Source organism: Tetrahymena thermophila, assembly GCF_000189635.1.
Source record: "Tetrahymena thermophila SB210 genomic scaffold scf_8254718, whole genome shotgun sequence".
NCBI classification, from domain to species: domain Eukaryota; phylum Ciliophora; class Oligohymenophorea; order Hymenostomatida; family Tetrahymenidae; genus Tetrahymena; species Tetrahymena thermophila.
The window spans coordinates 60,331-80,264 of record NW_002476483.1 but is presented as its reverse complement, the minus strand read 5'-3'; the positions used below and the strand labels follow the sequence as shown (position 1 = coordinate 80,264).

Below are 19,934 nucleotides of genomic sequence, written 5' to 3'. Positions count from 1 at the left end.
TTAAAATACAATATAAAAATAAATGAAAGAATGAATTTAACAAAATAAATATTATCTGAAATAAATTATATTTTTTTTGATAAATTATTATCGTATAAATAAATTAAAATATCTCATTGATTTTTATCGTTTTTGACATTTTCAAAACTTGAATTTATTGACTTAGATTAATTTTAAGGACTATCATGATCTTCTTCGTTTTCTATATTATCTTGATATGATTTTGATGAGTTATTTCCCTTCTTATTAAAGTCAAGAACTACATTTTAAATTTAAGATCCTTTTTGATTCTACAAAAATCTAATATCTGAAAGAACTGGGTTATTGCCAGGATCGAAGGATTGATTTAAAATTTCATCTTAGGACACTTGATTTTAAGTGATTTGCAATTCTTGATCTTCTTTTTGCTTTTACTTTTCGATTTGAATGTCTAACTTTCTATTGTAATAGTCATAAATAAATAAGGGTTTTAGTACCTCCTCATCTAATTTCTTTATTAAGCTGGGCTTTTTGTTTTTTTCTTTCTTCTTTCTGCTTTTACTTTCACTCAAAAGTTATTCTCTTATTTTGATCTTCTCTGAAGAACTCATTTTCTTAATAAAAAACTTGATGTAGAATGGCATAAAAGCTCCTAGTACTACTGTAGTGAAGAAGACAATAAACAAAATAGTGCTTATAACAATAGGATTAAGTTCCTTTTCTACTGTAATAATAAGAGCAAAAGCAACGGCACCACGAATTAGTCCAGAAAACCAAATAATAAGCAACTCATAAATGTTTACACTCCATGTTTTTTTCTTGAATAAATAAGCAATACCAGAAGTGATAAATATACATCCAATACGAGCGATGCATGTAATAAGGAAACTGATAGCAATGAATGTAACTGAAACTTTGTTGACATCACTCATGTAAGTCCAGGCAGAAATGCCCAAATAAATGAAAAGGAAACTTTCAGCGATTTAAGAAAGAGTGCTCACTGTTATGGCTGTGGAGATTCTGCCATATTCCGACATATTGTATCTCATGTAGTGACTCATTAAAATACCAGAAGTCAAAAGGGCAATTACACTTGAAACATCTACTAACTCAGCCAAACAATATGTTCCATATCCTATCAAAAGCAAAAAAATATTCTCCTTAATAGGATCAGAAACCAAAAAACGGAACTTCTTAGTCATCAGTGTGGCAATAATAGCCATTAAAATACCAATTAAAACAGATAGCAAGCAGTTTTTCAAAAAGCTACCAAAAAGCTCCAAGATAATTCCTGAATCTAACTTTACTGAGCCATTAGATCCAACAATTGATTCTACAGACTTTATTAAAATTAATAGAATAAAATTAATTAAAGCCGAAGTAAAAATAGATAAATTAATTATTTATATTTTTATTTTTTTGGTCAATTTACAATTTTAATAAATTGCAAAAAAAGTTCAATTTCATTAAATTCATTGGATAATTTTAATTGATATTTGCTTTTGATAATGATTTTCATAATAATCAATTATTAATTAATTCATACAGATTTATTTATTTTTGTTATTCATTTAATCTTACTAAAGATTATTTAGCTTAATTCAAAAATTTAATATTATTTTAATTTCTTCAAGATCTTCAAAGCGGTAAATTTGCTTTTATTGATGAACTAAATTTTTATTTGCTTATTTCTTAAAATGGACTATTTTAATTCTATTAAGATACTTGCTAATGCTTGTAGTTTTATCAATATGAAATTATTGAATTAGGAAATTAAACAAAATAATTATTTAAAATCTGCTCATTTTATTATTTTTTTGCATCACATTTAAATTATTGCGCGATGAAATAATGATTGACTGATGGGTTGATGGATTTAATAATCAATACCATTTTTTATATTTTTGGGATGTTTAAAAAGGGGGCCTAAATCTAATTTCTTGTTAACAAAGGGGGTTGACTTAAAAAAAAGAAAAGAGTGTTGTTATACTTTGAATAAGATAATGGCTACAGCATCATTAAGCAAACCTTCGCCAAAGACAATACTAAATAGCTTGGGGTAAATTGTACTATTAATGAGAGTTAAAGCTGCAATTGCATCAGATGCACACATAGTGGCACTAAAATATAATAGGTCTTTGTTGTTAAGATCAACCTTTTGATTTTCCAGATCTACAATCATACCAGCTTCTTCGAATCCCTTGGTGATAAAGAGAGTAATAAAAAAGTTGATTAAAGTACCTATTACAGCGAATAAGGTAATGTAGAAGAAATTTTCAAAGAATTTCTTCTTTTTTAGGTTATAACCAGCTGCAAAAATGATTGGAGGCAATATAATCTCAAAGAAGCTCTCTCCTGAGAATGATATTTTATTTGAAAAGAATTTGAAAAAAACACCAATTATCAGACCTATTAGCATACCAAATCCAGTTTCGTGGATCAAGTGTATCTTTTTATGCTCAATAATGGCCTAGAAAGAGACATAAGATATAAGCAAAACAACTACTACCAAGCTGTATCCATAATTATCATCTAGGAAACTCATTCTAACCTACCTATACTTTTACTATTTAATCTAAATGTGTTTATAAATATCTCTATCTATCTAACTCTTTAACTAATTTATTAACTATTTAGTTTATTTATTCCTACTGATTTTTGTTGTAAGTAAATCGATAGATACAAATTAATTTTTCTATTGAATTAATTTCTAATCAAAACTTATCAAATAATAATAATAATTTGTAATTAATTTTTCCTTGTGATTTGGTCATTTGATCATAAACTCCTCATTTTACATATTTCTGCTCTAATATATTAAAAATTAACTCAATTTTGCATTAATATCGACTGTTAAGAAAGTAACTTTAAAATATAGTTCTATTAATAGTAAACCAATTATTTATTTATTTTAATTGTATCCTATAAATTTGTATTTTTGTACCCATTTTACAACCTAAAAACTACTATCTTTAAAAATCTCCATACTCTACTATCTCCTACTCCCTTGATTTATACTTTTAGAAAGAAAAATCTTTGTTTACAGGCTAATTAACGGTGATATACTCTTGTGTTTTATTTGAAAAAGTACTATACAAAAGAAACATACTTTTAGCTAGATATAATTAAATTAAATTTTTTTAATATCAAATTCTGTATCAGAAATCATATCTTTCCTCTCTTAATCTTAATAAGTTGCATCATAATTCATATGTGCCACATAAATGACTCTCATTCATAATTTATAATTTACATTTTTTAATTTCCAATATGTTGCTTATGAAAAAGTAAAAAAAATATAAAGATTTAGCAAGTAATTTAAATAAATAACTCAAAAAAACTAACACAGAAAAGTAAAAATTTCTTTAATTTAATTATCGTGTTATAGTTAGTATCTGTGATATTTAAGAGTAATTCAATTAGATATCACATTTTTAATTATTTTATTTTATTTTGAATTTTAAGTAAAAAAATTGCTAAAAATATACTAAAAATATCTTTAATTAATTTTAGCTTTATTTTAGTGAATAAATAATTAATTATATTAATACTTTAAGCATAATTATTTTTAATAGAATTTGAATTAGTGTTTTGTAAGTAAATATTACTGCCATATGCTTAGCATAGATTTGAAGAAATTACAATTTATTTGTATTATTGTGCTTAATAAAATAATTTTATGTGGATTTTTCTATTTATATTGTTTTGTCTCGCTTACAGATTAAATAAAAACAATTTATAAATGGATATTTTTTCTTTTGATTAAATTTGAAAATTGTCTCTAATTTTTATTAGATATATTTAGCTCTAATAACTTAAAATAAGTAAATAATTATCTGTAATTTAATTTGTATTTATTTGGTGAAACTAAAAAATTAAATAAGAAAAGAATAAATAATTCTAAAAAAAGTACAATTTTAATTATAATTCAAAAAAAATTAATTTCAATTAAATTAAATAAAAGCAATATGCTTAACTTTTTATCTCTAAGGGCTTTACTTTTTTTTCTAATTGAGAATCATATTTTTAAAAAGTTGATTTACTTAAGAAACTTACTCAACAAATAAATATCTATCTATTTTTATTCTGCTATAACAAACACAAAATTCTCTTACTGCTTAAACTCAAATTTAAATTGTTTTCAAATTAAATATTAAAATAAATATGGGGTTATAGAAATTCCAATAACGCCCATAAAAATTAATAATTTGATCCATGCATTACAACTCTCTGAATTGATAAAAAATAAATTAAATTTAATCAAATCAAATTAGTTAGAAATTAATTAATATTCATTAAATTCAAAAGAATTTTAAAAAATGAATGAATGCATTAAAACTTAGTTATTTGTAAAAAATTCCTCATCTCATGATTTTAATTGATATTGATTATTTGTTTGAAAACTAATCAAAATAATATGAATGAATGAATGAATGAATGAATGAATGAATGAATGAATGAATGAATGAATGAATGGATGAATGGATGGATGGATGATAATTGAAAATTAAAAATTTATAAAAAATATTTTACACCTTTTTTGTTTTGTTATAAGAAAAAGTAAAACTTTTATCATCAAAAAATAATAAAAGATTTATTAAAAATTAATATAAGATAAATTATTCAATAAATTTGTCTTAAAAAAATTAATAAAATAATAAATAATTCAATTTATTATAAAAAAAATATAATTTAATTTAATATAAATTAAATAATCAATCAGTATTAAAAATAAAAAAATTGTTTATTTTAAGATATTAAAATTAAAGAGTAAATTAATAACATTCATAAATTTTAATGTAAAAGAAAGTTTAAGAAACTTCATTTTTAAATTAATTGAAAAATATCTTGAAAAAAATCATATTCAAATGAAAACACTAAATATAAAATAAGTAAATTTTAAAATAAATTTTATAAAAATTTTATTGAAGAATATTTTATTTTTTCATAAAAATAGATCATTAAGAGAAAAATAACAGATGAAGAATCATTAAGTATTAACTTAGAGTAATTATCTATCTATCTACCCACTTCAATAAATACTAATTTATCTATAAAATATAATTAAAAGTGAACTTAAAGATGAGTAAATAGATATTCTAGTATCAAAGCTAGCATAATTCATCAACCTAAACTCTTTGGAATTGATTTCAAAGTATCTAAGTTATTTATTTATTTCTTTCTTTCTTTCTTTCAGGACACAAAAATAAAATAAAAAGAAAGGAATTGTGATTGAATATTTATATATTTTTCTTATGAAATAAATTTTTTTAATAGATCAGTTTTTATTTATATAATAAATTGTTTATTTTAATTAATTTTTTTTTTAAGTTATAAAATCAATTTTTTTGAAGAGGGTTTTGAATTATTGTTATTAGTTATTTTGAATAGCACATTCATTGTTTTTACATTATTTTTAATTAATTAATTAAATTACTTAAAATTTAAATAAAGAGTAAAATTAAAAATTCAATCATTATTTTTTCTTCTTAAATAATTATTAATTAATTAATTAATTAATTAATTAAATGTTTATTTTTATTAACATTTAAAAGCATTAAATAAATGATTATACTAGATAAAATATTATAAAAAATGTCATAGATAAAGTAGCTGAGAGTATATTTAGATTCTACGTAACTAATTTACTTAATTTTTACATCGATAATTAATTAAATTTTAATTAGTTATTTATTTCTAAGCTCCTAAGACTATTCTCAAGACAAAATTGAAACCTGCTTTAGAAAATTTTCAAATTTAACTGATTTAGATTTTAATATTAGGTAAAATAATTATAATATATATGTATATCTTATTAATCTCAATCAATAAATTATTGTTCCATAAATTCATTTATTTATTTATTTATTTATTAAATTATTAATTTATTTATTTATAAAAAATAAAGTTTTAGTGAACTTTAACCTCAAAACCTTAAAAATTTATTTGATGATTTGAAATAATGTCATATGTTAGTTAGTTTAAAATTAAACTTGAGGTAATATTTATTTATTTTTATTTTATTTTTACAATCATGTATTAATTAATTAATTGACTCATTTTTAATAAAGAAAATAATTGAGTTTAAATGAACAAAATATACATGACTTAGGTACTTTGATTGGATCTTTAACTAATCTCTAAAGACTCAATGTTAGCTTATGGTAAGATTTCTATATTTTTAATTTATTCAAGCGCTTCTTTCACATCATTAAAATAATTTAGATTCATTTTAATTTGAAATTGTTTAATTTAAATTAAAAAAGGGATAATAACATTTCGCGATAATGTTTTACTCATTTAGCCTAAGGAATTTATCAAGGTGGAATTAATCTTACAAATATAACTTTCAATTTAGAGTAATTAAACAAATATATTTTATTAGCAGATAAATCTATTTATTTATAAAATAATTGTATTTGATAGACAGATAGATAGATTTTATACATATGAATTTGTTTATAATAAAAAATTAGATTCACATTTATAAATGATGATATTTTAGCTGAGTTAGGAATAGCTTTTTCAAAGTGTAGCAACCTTAAATCGCTTTCCATAGACTTAAAGTAATTAATTTTTAACTTGTAGAAAAAGAATTAATTTATCAATTAAAATAGATTTAACTAAATAAAGTCAATTGGTTTGTCATAGTTTGTTCATAGCTTATCAAAATGTCTTAATTTGACTTAATTAGAGCTTGACTTTGGGTAATTAATTAATTAATTAATCTTATCTCAACAACATAAAAATTAGAAAAGAAAGATCTTTATTTCATTTTTAATATTTTTTTTTGAAATATTAATTAAGTTAAGAAGTATATTTTAAATAAATTTTCTAAATATATTTTAACAGTTGGAATAAATTTAGAAATTTAGGTGCTCATCATCTTACTTCTAAATTAAATAGCTTGATCAGCTTAAAATATTTGTATCTCAGCATTATGTAATAATTTAATAATAATTTTTTTAATTTATCTTCATATTTTTTTGCAGGTCTTGTGAAATTGATAATAAAGGAATGCTTGAAATTAGTAATAGATTGAGGGAATGCACTCAGTTAAATTTGATCAAAATTTGTATACTGTAATTTTATAAATGTAATTTTAAATTGTATAGAATATTATTCTTTAAAATAAATAGTGGAAATGGGGACTTTGCAATTAAGAAAGAAGCCAAAGATTTTTACAATAAACTCAAGCATATTCCTTATTTAATTTCGATTTTATGAACTATGAATCAAAATTTATAATAAATGAGAACAAATAATTCATACATTTGCAATGTATTTTAAATAATACATGTATGTGATTGATTGTAAATTCTACTTAAAAAATAATAATTGTAATTTATTTTTATCATTGTAAAAATTATAAATCAATCAATCAATCAATAAATATCCTAAAAATTAATAAATTGTTTAATTAAATATGCTTGATACTTTTTTTGTTCATTATTATTTATGCTATTTATTTTGTTTCTTCAAATTAAATTTTCATTTTTGAATTTTTGAAAATTAATTTATTAAATTAATTTTTTCATTTTTAATAATTTTATATTTTTATTTGATAGAGATAAACAAACCTTTATTTCTAATAAAATATAAAATAAATTTTGATTTGATAGAGATAAATAAACCTTTATTTCTAATAATATGCAAAATAAATTTTTATTTCTTATTTTATTAAAATTTTTTGAAAAGGCTAAAAATAAAATAGAAATTAATCAAATAAAAATAATATTTTAAACAAAAGCACTAAATTTAAAAAAGAGGTCATTCTTGTTCATTCATTAGTCAGTTAATTGAATTAATCAAAAAATCTTAAATTTTAAATAGATAAACAATAAGAATAATATATGGATTTATAAATAAGAAAAATATTAAAGAGATATATAAAATAACAATTTAATTTTTTTTTTAATTTATTGAACTCTTTTACCAAATAAATACCAGTAATAAATATTTTATAAATTATTTATTTACATTACTGTTATTTTAAATAATTAACTTGAGATAATTTTTTAATTTTCAGTTATTTGTGGTGGTTTCTAATACTTAGAAATTAAATATTTGATTTGATTGCTACTGTATATCTAATTTTTATGCTTGTTTATTTTTAAATTTCTTAAAAAGAATAAACAAAAAATAGAAATTTTATTAGAATTAGTAAAATATTATTTAAGAAATAACATGAATCTAATTTAGTTGTTCGTTTTACTACTATTTGAGGAACACAGAGTTCTTGATTAAAAAATAGATAGGTAGGATGGATATATATATATTTATATCTTATATTTAAAATTCTTTATTTAAAAATCTTAATTATTTTGATTTTTGCTATGGTATTTAATTTAAATCTTAACAATTTTTTTAAGAAAACTGATATCAAATAAATAAATAATCAAAAATTAAATTAATATATTAAAAAGGTATTATACTTTGAAAGTAAGTAATTAATTAAATTTACATTCTAAGACAAGATTAATTTTTATAGGAAATGAACTAGCTATCAAATTAATTAAGTGAATAAGATGAAAGTAGTTAAGCATCGAATACTTCGATTGAGAATCAAAACATAATAAATATAAGTCAAAACTCGGATAGAGAAGAAATAAATATAGAAGATTAATGCTTTAATTCGATCAATTTTTAAGTTAGAAAAGGCCAAAAGGATTCATCTATTGATTTAGAAAGCATTTAAAATGAAGATACTGATTAGTAGAAGCTTATAGAAATTTTATAAAATTAGTAATATTTTGAATTGAACAAATAAAATTTAAAGTAATAGCTCTATAGTGTCAATTGCTTTATCCCTGAAGATGAGCTCGAGAATGATTTCAGTAGTAGTGAGAAATTAGAGTAGGACATTAAGAAGTAGAATAAAAGCATCATCTCTGAATTAACTTAAATAAGCTTAAACGAAGTTGCTCAAGGAAACTCTAAAAATACAGATATTCACGATGATGATAAAAAAAATTAAGAGGGAGATTAAAGTTAAAATTAATAAAATGCAGAGGTTCAGAAAGAAATAGAATGCTATTAGCTAAGCGAAGAATAAGTATAGAAGTAGGATCTATTAAATGAAATCAAATATTTATTAGATAACAATGATTATGCAGGCAATAAATAATAAATAGAAAAGATGACTAGGTTATTAGTAGAAATTCCATACTTTTAACAGATTTTAACTAGCGATGGATATAAAAAGGAAGAAATTTTAAGTGTTTGCTAAATATTGCAAGGTTAAAATGTGTAGTAAAATAATTTTTTATTTCATATTAATGATCCATCAGACTATCTCTACATCTTGTTAGATGGATATATGGCTGTTTACGTGCCAAAAAGTGATCATGATGTTTAATAAGAAATTGATATTAATTATAACATTGTATTAAATGAGAAGCTACTCAATAAAATGTAAGCTACAAACCACATGCATCAAGCAAAGCAAGAAGCAAAGAATAAATTAGAAATGCTTTATAAATAAAGATAATTATATTTTAACAAAAATCATGAAGATTTTTTGAAATAATCTTCAAATAACTCTCAAAAATATTTCAATTAAGAGTAGTAAAAATGCAGATTTAGAAGAGCAAGAGTATTAAAACCAGGAGATGTGTTTGGTCACACTGCATTAGCAATAAAAAAAAACAGAACTGCCTCAGTAATAGCTATGAATAATTGTGTTTTAGCTAAAATACACGTAATATTTTAAAATATTTTATTTTTAATTAATTATTTGAGAATTTTAAAAAATAAGCTTTCAAATAAAATCAATTTTATTTTAATAGCTTTTTAGAAATATTAAATATTCGCCTATTCAATTTTAGATTCTTCCATTTTTTTTACTCTTTCCTTCAATTTAATTAGTACTACTGAACTCAAATAATAAATACACCATAAATTGTTAAATTTTAGATCATTTGAATCTCACAAATAGTTATTAATATTTTTTTAATAAGAAAAAATTTGGAATAAATAAAAAAATTTTAAAAACCCATTTAAAAGATATTTAATTAAGGTACTATAAGAAAGAATTCAAAGCACTATTTATTACATTTTTAAATAACTAATTAGTACATTAATTTAATAAAATAGGGATCTTTATATAGCAAATACTTTAAGAGAGAATATGAGAAAAGAGAGTTTTTACTTAAATGCATGAGGTTATTTCTTTAGTTTCCTTAAAAAAATGTAGACAGAATTGAGAGCTCTCCATTTTTATTTAAGGAAGTGTCATTTAAGAGGAATGAAATAATCTACAAAAGAAATGATGATAAAGCATCTAAATTTTATTTTGTGTATAAAGGAGGTGTTGAAATGATTAAGTAAGTTACAGGGTATGATATTCTTAACTTTTCAAATAGACTTGAGAAATAGATGTAAAATAAAGTTAGGAAATACACTTAAACTAAGGACTTATGTGTTTTGAATATTAATCCAGGAGATTTTTTTGGTCATGAAGATATTTTTGATCAATAAAAAAGATAATTAACTGCTCAGAGCTCATCTAGTGAAACCATATTATTTGAAATTGAACTCTAACTACTTAATGAGCTAGATTCTCCTCTCATTTTACAAAATGTTAAATAACTAGGTAATTTATTTGTTTACATAAATAATATATAATATCTGTAAATATGCTATTTAAAATATTTATTTTTAATGGAATATTTTATATTTTTTTGATAAAAATAAATTATTAAATTTAGGAAAAGGAATTCATATTTTTTTTAATAAAACAATTTAGAATATTTTTGATGTTTAAATGTTTATTAAACAAATATTTAATAGGAGAATAAAGAAAATAGAGATGCTTAGAGAAATTGTAGGAAATACAGTCTTTTAAATAGGAAAACTTGCGTTAAAAGCCTGTTTAATCATAATTGCCTTAAGATGTGCAAAGAATAATTAAGGAGTAAATTGTTTAGAAATCATTAAATTACTAGCTCAAAATAGAGTAAGATAAACGCACTTAACTAGAAAACTAAGAACACCTTCAATTAAAAGATTAAAAACTAAGTTTAGAAATAGATCCAAGCAAAAATAAAAGAATGATTTTAGGTGATGATTCAGACTATCAAAGAGCTAAACAAAAAATCTAAAAAATGCTAGAAGGTCAATTAGGAAAACAAGAATAAGCTGAAACTTATTATCAGAAAATTTCTAGACCAATGCAAATTAACAATTTTGAAAATTGCTTAAATTACATTTAGACAGTGCCTTCTTTTTCAAAATTAAAGTAATTTTTTTTCAAAATATTCTATATAATTAATTTTGCAATATTCTTTACTCAAAATTAATAAAAGGTCAAATCAATTTTTGCCTTCTCTCAAAGAAAGCATTCACATTTTTGAAGAAGAAAAGCTTAAAAAGAAAATTTAACAATCGTAAATGGTAAGATTATTAAAACTTAAATAAATTCAAATTTATTCAACTAAATAAAATATTTAAACCAATAATAATAATTTTTTTATTTTTAGCACACTAATAAATTTTTAGTATTTGATTGATATTAAATTACATTAATAATTTGCTATAATCTTTTCAATATCATGACAATCAATTATTAATATCTTGTCAATAGAGTATATTAATTCTCTTTATAAATATTCTTATGATTTGTTTAAAATTAAATGAAAGCGAATTATTTTTACTATTTGTCTAAAAATTCAAATTATCTCAAAATAAATGAATATTTTCTCTAATCAAAATAATGATGATTCAGAAATATTAATAAGTTCTACTATGCATCAATATTTATTAGATAATGTAGATAGCATGAATTAAATTAAATAAATTTTAGTTATTAAATATGAAAAGAATTAATTTTTTTTAGTTTTTATTTTCTTTTTCTTAAGAAATAATTTTAAATTATATTTTTTTGTTTTGATTAACATTATTGAAATTAGAATAAGCTATCAGATTTTATAAAATTAAATTAATAATTAATTAATTAGACTAGAAAAATGAGTATTGAAGATCATAGTTAATCAAAGAGCATAAAATTTAGATGCAATAGTAGTAATCTCATTCCTAGTAATAACCATGCTGAATAAGATCAGTTAGGGTTAAATCCTAATTCTTATGATTAATCATAAATATCTTCATTTCATAACAAAGCTAAAAATGGAGAAATAAATTATAAAGTACTTACTCCTTTGCACATAAAATCATCATATTAGTTAAATTTAGAAGCTGAATTAATCGACTAATCCAAAAAAAAAGCAGCAAATATTGAATATTCCACTCCAAAAAGTTTATTTTCTAATTAAAATTTATCTCCGAAACTGAATTTACAAGATGAAGCCCAAGAAAAATTGGTTATTCGTAGCAGTTTCAATTTTTAAACAGAAAGAGTTCAAGAATAGCAAGATTCTAATTAACAGGTAAACTAAAACTTAACCGGTAGATAAAGATAAAGTTCTTTATACATAATGAATTAATAAGTCCAGAAAGTTAAAAAAAATAGATTGATCGATAGATAGTTATTTAATAAAGAAAGTGATGATAATATCTTAAAAAGCTAGTAAAGTAGAAAAGAGCAAAATCTTTTTTAGAATTCAAAGATTAGAGCACAATCTTTATATGAAAAAAAATAGAGCTCGATATAAATTGAAAAGTAAGATAATATTTATAGAGAATCTAAATCATTTCACTAAAAAGAAATATCTTCTAATAACAGAAATTAATCTTTTTAGAATAATTTTTATTAAAAAGGATGTTTTTCTAGTTAGCAAAGTTAAAACTAGAATGTTTTATAAGAAATTTAAAATGATAAAACTGATTGTAAAAATTCAAAAGAAAATAAATCTGACTTTAATAAATAGCACTTACTCAACATGCTGAAAATAAAAATTGATAACAAAGATAACGATGAATCTAACCCTCTTATAATTAAGTAATATAATCTACCTGCAAATACTGTTAATTCAAATAAACTGATTAAAAGCCATTCAACAGATAAAAAAAGAGAAAGTGAAAATCTTATTTAAAAAAAACTAGACTAACTACATGCTTTGCTCTCGCCTTTATCTAAAAAAAGTATCACTAAAGTTATTAATAAAGTATCTCAAAAGAAAAACAAAAGCTAGTTAATGTAAGAATAAATAAATATGGGAACTTCTACTTAAGATATTTTTAAGTATAATAGTCCAATAATCCTAAGTCCCATTTATAATGTTCAAGCTAGTACAGCAAAAAACGCTAATAGTAATAACAACAATAATGCTAATAAAAAATTCTTCGCAGAAGATAGTTTCACTATTCAATCCTATAAATCATTGAATTCAAATAAAGAAATAAAGTCTAAAATACTAAAACTTTCAGAAGCTGATGAAAGAGTTTTGTAAATAAGTGCTTAGTTGAGAACAGCTTCTTCTTCGTAAAGTATCGAAAATTATTTAGAACCTAAAATAAAAAACCATAAGATAGCTTCTTTCTAAAAGGCCTCTGAATCTATAAAGAGATTTATCATATCTCCTCAAAGAACTTCTTTAGAAAACTAAAAAAACAATAAAAAATTTACTTTTAAAATAACAAACCAAGAAGAAGAGGAAGAATTCTATCAAACCAATAAAAAATATGTTTAAAGTTTAATTTTTCCCGATTTAAAATTTCCAGTCTACAAAAATCAAAGCTGAGCTTAATAAAAATTTTAAGTAAAAAAAACATAATTAGTTAATATATATGGATGGATGAATCTTTGTAAAAGTGCTCTCCAAAAAAAAACTCTTTTGAATTAAAAAATTTATATCAAAACTAATTTATGTTGCTTTTCTTTTGAAAAAATATTTAGTTCTGATTATTATTCAGTGAATGGTTTGGTTTAACTGAAAGACAAAACAATTTTTTTTAAAGTCTAATTAGAAAAAAAAATAGAAATATATTTAAAAAAATTGTCAAATTAATTAAAAAAAAGATAATTTTCAAAAATTATAAAATTAATATATTTATGTTTTTTAACAATTTTTTTGAAAAGTAATTTTAACCTATTTAGAAACTTTTTTTTAGTTTTTTTAAAAAATTTTATATTAAAAAGTGTTTATTAAAAATCAAATAAATATGTATTTGCATTGCAAATAAAAAATTAAATATCATAAAAGAAATATTTAATTGTTTGTTTACTGAGAACAAACGAATAATTTTTACTAAGTAAATCATATCATAAAAGGACAATCTATCTAAAATTTGTTTAATAATATTTAATAAATTAAAAAAATACTATTATCTTTATTTCTTCCATCTATTCTTTTAATGATTTTTGTAAAATTTAAAACTTTTTTAAGTAGAAGCTTTACTTACTAATTAATATTTTTAAAATAATATATTTTTTGTTTAAAATAAATAAATTATTGATTTAAAATAAATCCATACAAACCTTTAAAAGCTAATGCTGATTTTATTATTAATTTGTTATTTATTTCTTTAAAATTCTTTCTAATGGTTGGTGGTGATTGTTTATTATTTAAGAATATTCTGTTTATTTATTTATTTAAGATTATTAATCTAGACAAATTATCTTTCTACAATAATATAGAATAGATTAACTATTTAATCAGATTTTATTTGTTTTCTCTCTATATATATTTAGGATTTCAACTATATTTGATAACCTTTTGCTAAGTAGAATTTAAGATATTATCTGCTATAAAAAACAAAGCATAAAACACAGCAAAAAAAATAAAAAATGAGTTCAAAAAGTAGTCAGAATAAACTAGAGTAAATCACTAATATAGTTTGTCCAGTCCATGAAAACAAGTTTTTGGAGCTAATAAACATTGATCCTCTGTGCAAACAGAAGCTCTTTTGCTATGAATGTGTTTTCGAGCAGTAGTATCCAAGTTAGAATGTTTTATAAATTAAGGAGGTTTTTAACAGCTCTAATTACTAGTTCATAAATAAATGGCTTAGGTTTGAGAATCCTTAGAACAAAGAGCTATTCAGTATCATATTCAGTACCAATCATGAAAGTGCCATTTCTCACTTCTTCTAAGAAACTTTAATTAATTTCAAAAAGGAGATTAATTAATATATAGATAATTAAATAGTCAAGATGGCTGCCAGTTTGAAAAAGCTTGAAGATTAAAACAAAAATCTAAAAGCCCTCTATTTATAGCACTAATTTTAATCTGATTTGAAAGAGTGTCTCACTAAGAGCGAAAAAGACAGAAATAAATTGGAGGAAGAGATAACAGGTCTAATTTCAAAGTTTTAGTCAGAGAATAAAAAGTTTGAAGAGGAAGTCTTTAAGTATGCTTAAGCTTACCAAAGTGAGATAAATAGCTAATAAGATATTGTAATGTCCTTTCCAAAAAATCTCTAGAAATTTGTTGAAAGCTCTGAGTAGTTTAAATATAGCATTCCTCAAGAGATGAAAGACAAGTTTGATGATTTAAAAATAATTCTAGGTTCTCAAAAGATTTCTTTGGAAATGATTAAAAAATCTGAGTATTAAGTTTGCAATGGTGACTTATCTGTTGAGTTGAATAAGTAAAACGAACTAGAAATGATAAATTTGAAAGACCAAAATTGCTAATATTACTTGGACTTAAATCTACTTAAAGATGAAAGGTATGAAATTTTGCTTGAGACTTATAGAGCTAAACCTGAGCACACAGTATATATTGGAATATGTCCTTTGTCAATTATAAATACTGTATATACTTGTAACTACAGCAGTCATATTCCATTGGTTTACAATTCTTCATCAATGAATTTAAAGGTGGATAGAGGAATATAGATCAATAATGACTATCAATGTAATCATCAAATTAAATTGCAAGTTTGCTTGAATGAAAAAGTCTGTAGGTGGAAATTTGGCGATAATATTAACTCCATCAAAGATTGGAGTTCTATAAAATTAAATGAACCTCATTTCTTAGCAATTCAAATGTATTACTCAAATTCTTAAATCTTCATTAAATAGATTAAAAAAGTATATCAATTCGAGCTTTGGTGATTCTAATAATATCATAAATTTATCTATACCAATTTCATGTGTTTTTGTTTTACGATTTTTTTAGAGATTAGTTTAAAATAATTTTTTTGTTTTTTTATTATAATTTTCCATTTTAAAAATTAAATTAATTTTTTTAAATTCAATATGAAATTATTATTTTGAAACATAAATATTTTAATTTGAAAGTTTTGAGTAATTTATTGGCAAAACACTTTTCTAGGTTACATACATATTTACAAACTTTCAAAAATAATGTTTCTTATTTTAATAATGGAGATAGGAAGGAAGGTGACCATTAATAAAATATTTTATTACATTTTCCATTCAAAAATTAATGGATGGTTGTTTTGAGATTGATCTCTTTCTCCAATTATAATTTTAAATATTAAGTAATGTTTAAAATAAATAACTTCAAGAATATTAATTATGAAAAATTAATTAGTGTTACATGTTTAGCGCATTGCCATTTAAGAATACCCTTCATAAAAATTAAAATAAATAAATAAATATTATTCCTTAAATTTGTTTGGAATATTAGTTTACTCATAAAATAAATAAAAAAATCTAAATCTTCTAGCTAATAAATCATGATTAATAATAAAAAATGTATTACATTTTTATTAATTCTACACATTTAATATATGAATTAATTATTTCTAAAATTTAAAAATAAGCCAAAAAATTTAATGGCAACAAAATGCAAGAATTCAGATTAAAATATGATAATAATAAAAATGAAAGGTAAATAAATAAACAATTATTTCAAACAAAAATTAAAAATTATGGATATTAATCGAGTTAAGCAAAAATTTAAATTAATTATATTAATTAATATAAAATAACAGAAAAACAGTACAAATTTAAGTTAGTTGCGGTGTGTTGTGTTGTGTTGTGTTGTGTTTTGTTTTGTTTATTATAAAACATTCTTCTGATAAAGCATATAATATATTTATGTTTTATATATGATTAATATCAAAGTTTGAGTGAATTTGTGTTATTTGTTAATGTTTATTTTTAAAAGGATCATATTTATTTTTGTGATATGTAAAAATTTATGGAAAAATATCAAAGAAATAGTTTAAAAATGAATGAAATTTTTATTTTTAAATTATTTAGTTTTTATTAATAATAAAGTGAACTTTTCATTGTTAGTTCTTTTATTTTTTGCTTTTACTATAATTAATTATATATTACATGCACGCAGAAATAGGCTTCCAGTTATTGATTTATTTGTTTACTCCTAAATTAGATTGGATTAATACTTTTACTATAAATTAATTAATGTTAAAAAACAAAGTAGAATCAAAAATTACTAATTGATATTGTTTGATTGATTGATATGGTTTTTGAAAATTTAGACTTTTTGTCATCGCCTTTTTAGTTTAATATAGGCAATTAGTAGCAAAGAAAAAGAACCAAAATAGGAGGATTGCTCTCAACTGCCATATTTTTAGCTACGGTAGCCTATTTCATTTATAATCTAATTTTATATTTCTCTAATTCAATTGATCCTAAATTTATTGCTTAGAGTTTTGTTACTAATAATGAAATCAGTGTAGACCTGCATAACGATTTAGTTGGATTTAGGTTTGAGCATAAAGTTAATTAAGGTATTGATGTACTAGAAAAAGAATAAAATAAAACCTATTTAGTATACTTGCCATTTTTTGAGTATATAGGAAACACTAGTGTTAATCTGATTCAATTAAACATCACTGATTGTACAAATCCTCAATTGTAGGGATTTAAGTGCTTAGATTTTACACAGTTATAGAACTACACCTTGACGTTGAACTCTTTATCTAACATTCTTTCAAGAATTGATATTCTATTGTATAGATGCCAAGACACAGACTCTGCAAAGACAACCATTCCTGATAATTGTGCTAGTCCAGAAGAAATAGATTAAGTTATTAATAATCTAAGTGGGAATTTCCATTTAAAATTATTTACTTCTTAGTTCAATACAAGCTCATAAATGGTTCAAACTAACTTCAGAAAGATTAATATAAACACTTATTCAGGTTAATTTATTTACAGTAAATTGAAAACACAATAATAAAAAACAAAAATACAGCAAGGATCGCTAATTCAACAAGAATCTACGTTTACTTCTCCTTTAAATTATGAACTTGTAACTTAAGTGTTTGATTATTAAACCTTTAAAAATATGACAGATTCAGCCAATATTTTGCAAGCTTCTATCTAAATGGATGAAATAGTTACTTATTTTCAAATTCAATTTCATACATTTCCTGAAATATTAGCTGTTTGCAATAGTACCTTAGCCCTTCTTATGCTGATTGGAGTTGTAGCAAAATATTTTGCATAGAAACTGATTAAAGAAGACTTTTTTCTTCTTTATTTACAGAATTTTCATTAAGGTACATATGAAAATATATTAAAAATAAATAAATTACTATGTAAAGACTAAGATTCTGGAAAGGACTCTCCAACATGCAATTAGATACAAACAAAAGGCAAAGAATTAGAAGAAGTAGATATAGAAGAAATACCTGAGCAACAATAATAAATGCAAGAAACTGACAACGCCTAATCTATCCTTGTTCCTTGCTTTCAAAGCACTTTTATTGACAATTTTCAGTCAGCTACAAAAAGCACTAAGCTGAGAAACGATTTAAATAGCTTTTATGATGCAACTAAAGAAGTTCATTGGTAAGGTACTGAACAACTCAAGATTAAAAAGAGTTATTCAAATAAAACACAAAGGACAAGTCTCGTTTAAAAAGGAAATCTTTGTAAAAAATAAGATTAAAATAGTTAAATTACTAATTTATCTAATTTAAAAGATGACTCTCCAAATCTCAGCCTGCCATTTGCTAAAATAAATTAACAAAAAAAGAATAATTCGTTGACTTATCAAAATCAAAAATAAATAAATAGTTCACCTCTTAGTATTAAAAAAGAATAATCTACCTATGACTTTGTCTTGAAAAATAGTATTGCAGAATAACAAACTATCAAATATAATTCTTTTTTTAATAAGCACTTACTTACAAAAATACAAAAAATCATTTTTGGCTTTAAGTAATATTTTATTTATTTATTTATTTATTTATTCTTCATTATCAAATTAAATAAATAAATAACCTCCTAAAATAATTTTAGCTTTTTAAAATATTTTTTTTAAATTAAATAATTTGTGGGGATATTGAATAGTAATCATACATATCATCTATTTCTTAATTAATTTTGATTTGTATAATAAATATTGAAATAAATTTTAATCTATTAATAATAAATATAAATAGGATTTGGAAATATCAAAATCACTTATAATCTATTGGATTAAATGTTTAGGAAAAAAGATAAATAGAAGAGTAAGTAAACTAGAGTGTGGATATCTTGTAGCTCTATTAAGATATAATATTTTTAAAGAAAGCGATCATGATTTTATTTACTAGTGATTAACTAGCGACCCTTAAAATAACTGGATTCTCACCAAATTGTTCTTCTTCCAAGAATTCTACATTAAGTTTTAATTTCAGTAATTTAATTAATATAAATAAAATTTTATTAAGCAAAATAAATATTTTAATATTTTTTTGTTGTTATAAAGCAAAAGGAAATATAAATGGACTAAATTACTTAGAGAGTTAATACTTTATGTAAAAATCCAAGGAATAAGAACTAAATCAAATCAACAAATTCATAATCAGATGTTAAGATAAAAGTAGTATGAGTGAAATAGATTAAAGAATATATTCATCTTTAAATCTAGTTTGAGCTAATTTTTATCCTTCTTCTTATAAACAAATTAATTAATAATATATGTATATATTTATTATCTTTTTGTTTGTAAAATTCAATTAGAAAATTTAAAGTTTTAATAAATATAATTTTTTCTAAATAATACAATTAATTAAGTTAATATCTAACTAAATATTTATTTTCTAATTATTTCTAATAGAGAATGGATGTATGTATTGATTTTTTATTAAAAATAAATAAAAAAACAATTTATTCATTTAGGTAA

The 19,934-nt window shown here is 21.6% G+C and overlaps 5 protein-coding genes across 5 annotated transcripts; 3 read left to right on the top strand and 2 right to left on the bottom strand. All coding sequences in view use genetic code 6, as the record gives it.

Moving 5' to 3' along the window:
* Positions 1–113: 113 nt before the first annotated feature.
* On the bottom strand, positions 114–2,524 carry TTHERM_00807980 (transporter, monovalent cation:proton antiporter-2 (CPA2) family protein; the record flags this gene model as incomplete). Its single annotated transcript, XM_001011999.1, has 2 exons — positions 114–1,319; positions 1,970–2,524. The coding sequence occupies 2 exons, from the start codon at positions 2,522–2,524 to the stop codon at positions 114–116; spliced, it is 1,761 nt and encodes a 586-aa protein (XP_001011999.1).
* Positions 2,525–4,788: 2,264 nt separating this feature from the next.
* TTHERM_00807960 (kinase domain protein) lies at positions 4,789–7,391 on the top strand. The gene is made up of 13 exons (XM_001011997.2): positions 4,789–4,871; positions 4,937–4,986; positions 5,051–5,134; positions 5,535–5,615; positions 5,667–5,762; positions 5,888–5,977; positions 6,051–6,143; positions 6,246–6,338; positions 6,456–6,545; positions 6,597–6,686; positions 6,832–6,921; positions 6,972–7,061; positions 7,119–7,391. The coding sequence occupies exons 1-13, from the start codon at positions 4,848–4,850 to the stop codon at positions 7,204–7,206; spliced, it is 1,059 nt and encodes a 352-aa protein (XP_001011997.2). The 5' UTR covers positions 4,789–4,847; the 3' UTR covers positions 7,207–7,391.
* Positions 7,392–8,473: 1,082 nt separating this feature from the next.
* TTHERM_00807950 (cyclic nucleotide-binding domain protein) lies at positions 8,474–13,619 on the top strand (the record flags this gene model as incomplete). Its single annotated transcript, XM_001011996.2, has 5 exons — positions 8,474–9,679; positions 10,075–10,573; positions 10,771–11,218; positions 11,286–11,373; positions 11,937–13,619. 5 exons carry the CDS (start codon positions 8,474–8,476, stop codon positions 13,617–13,619), a joined length of 3,924 nt encoding a protein of 1,307 aa, XP_001011996.2.
* Positions 13,620–15,125: 1,506 nt separating this feature from the next.
* TTHERM_000807931 (hypothetical protein) lies at positions 15,126–15,686 on the bottom strand (the record flags this gene model as incomplete). Its single annotated transcript, XM_012796548.1, has 1 exon — positions 15,126–15,686. One exon carries the CDS (start codon positions 15,684–15,686, stop codon positions 15,126–15,128), a length of 561 nt encoding a protein of 186 aa, XP_012652002.1.
* Positions 15,687–17,276: 1,590 nt separating this feature from the next.
* On the top strand, positions 17,277–19,684 carry TTHERM_00807930 (AMP-binding enzyme family protein; the record flags this gene model as incomplete). The annotated part of the gene is made up of 3 exons (XM_001011994.2): positions 17,277–18,985; positions 19,210–19,445; positions 19,518–19,684. The coding sequence occupies 3 exons, from the start codon at positions 17,277–17,279 to the stop codon at positions 19,682–19,684; spliced, it is 2,112 nt and encodes a 703-aa protein (XP_001011994.2).
* Positions 19,685–19,934: the final 250 nt, after the last annotated feature.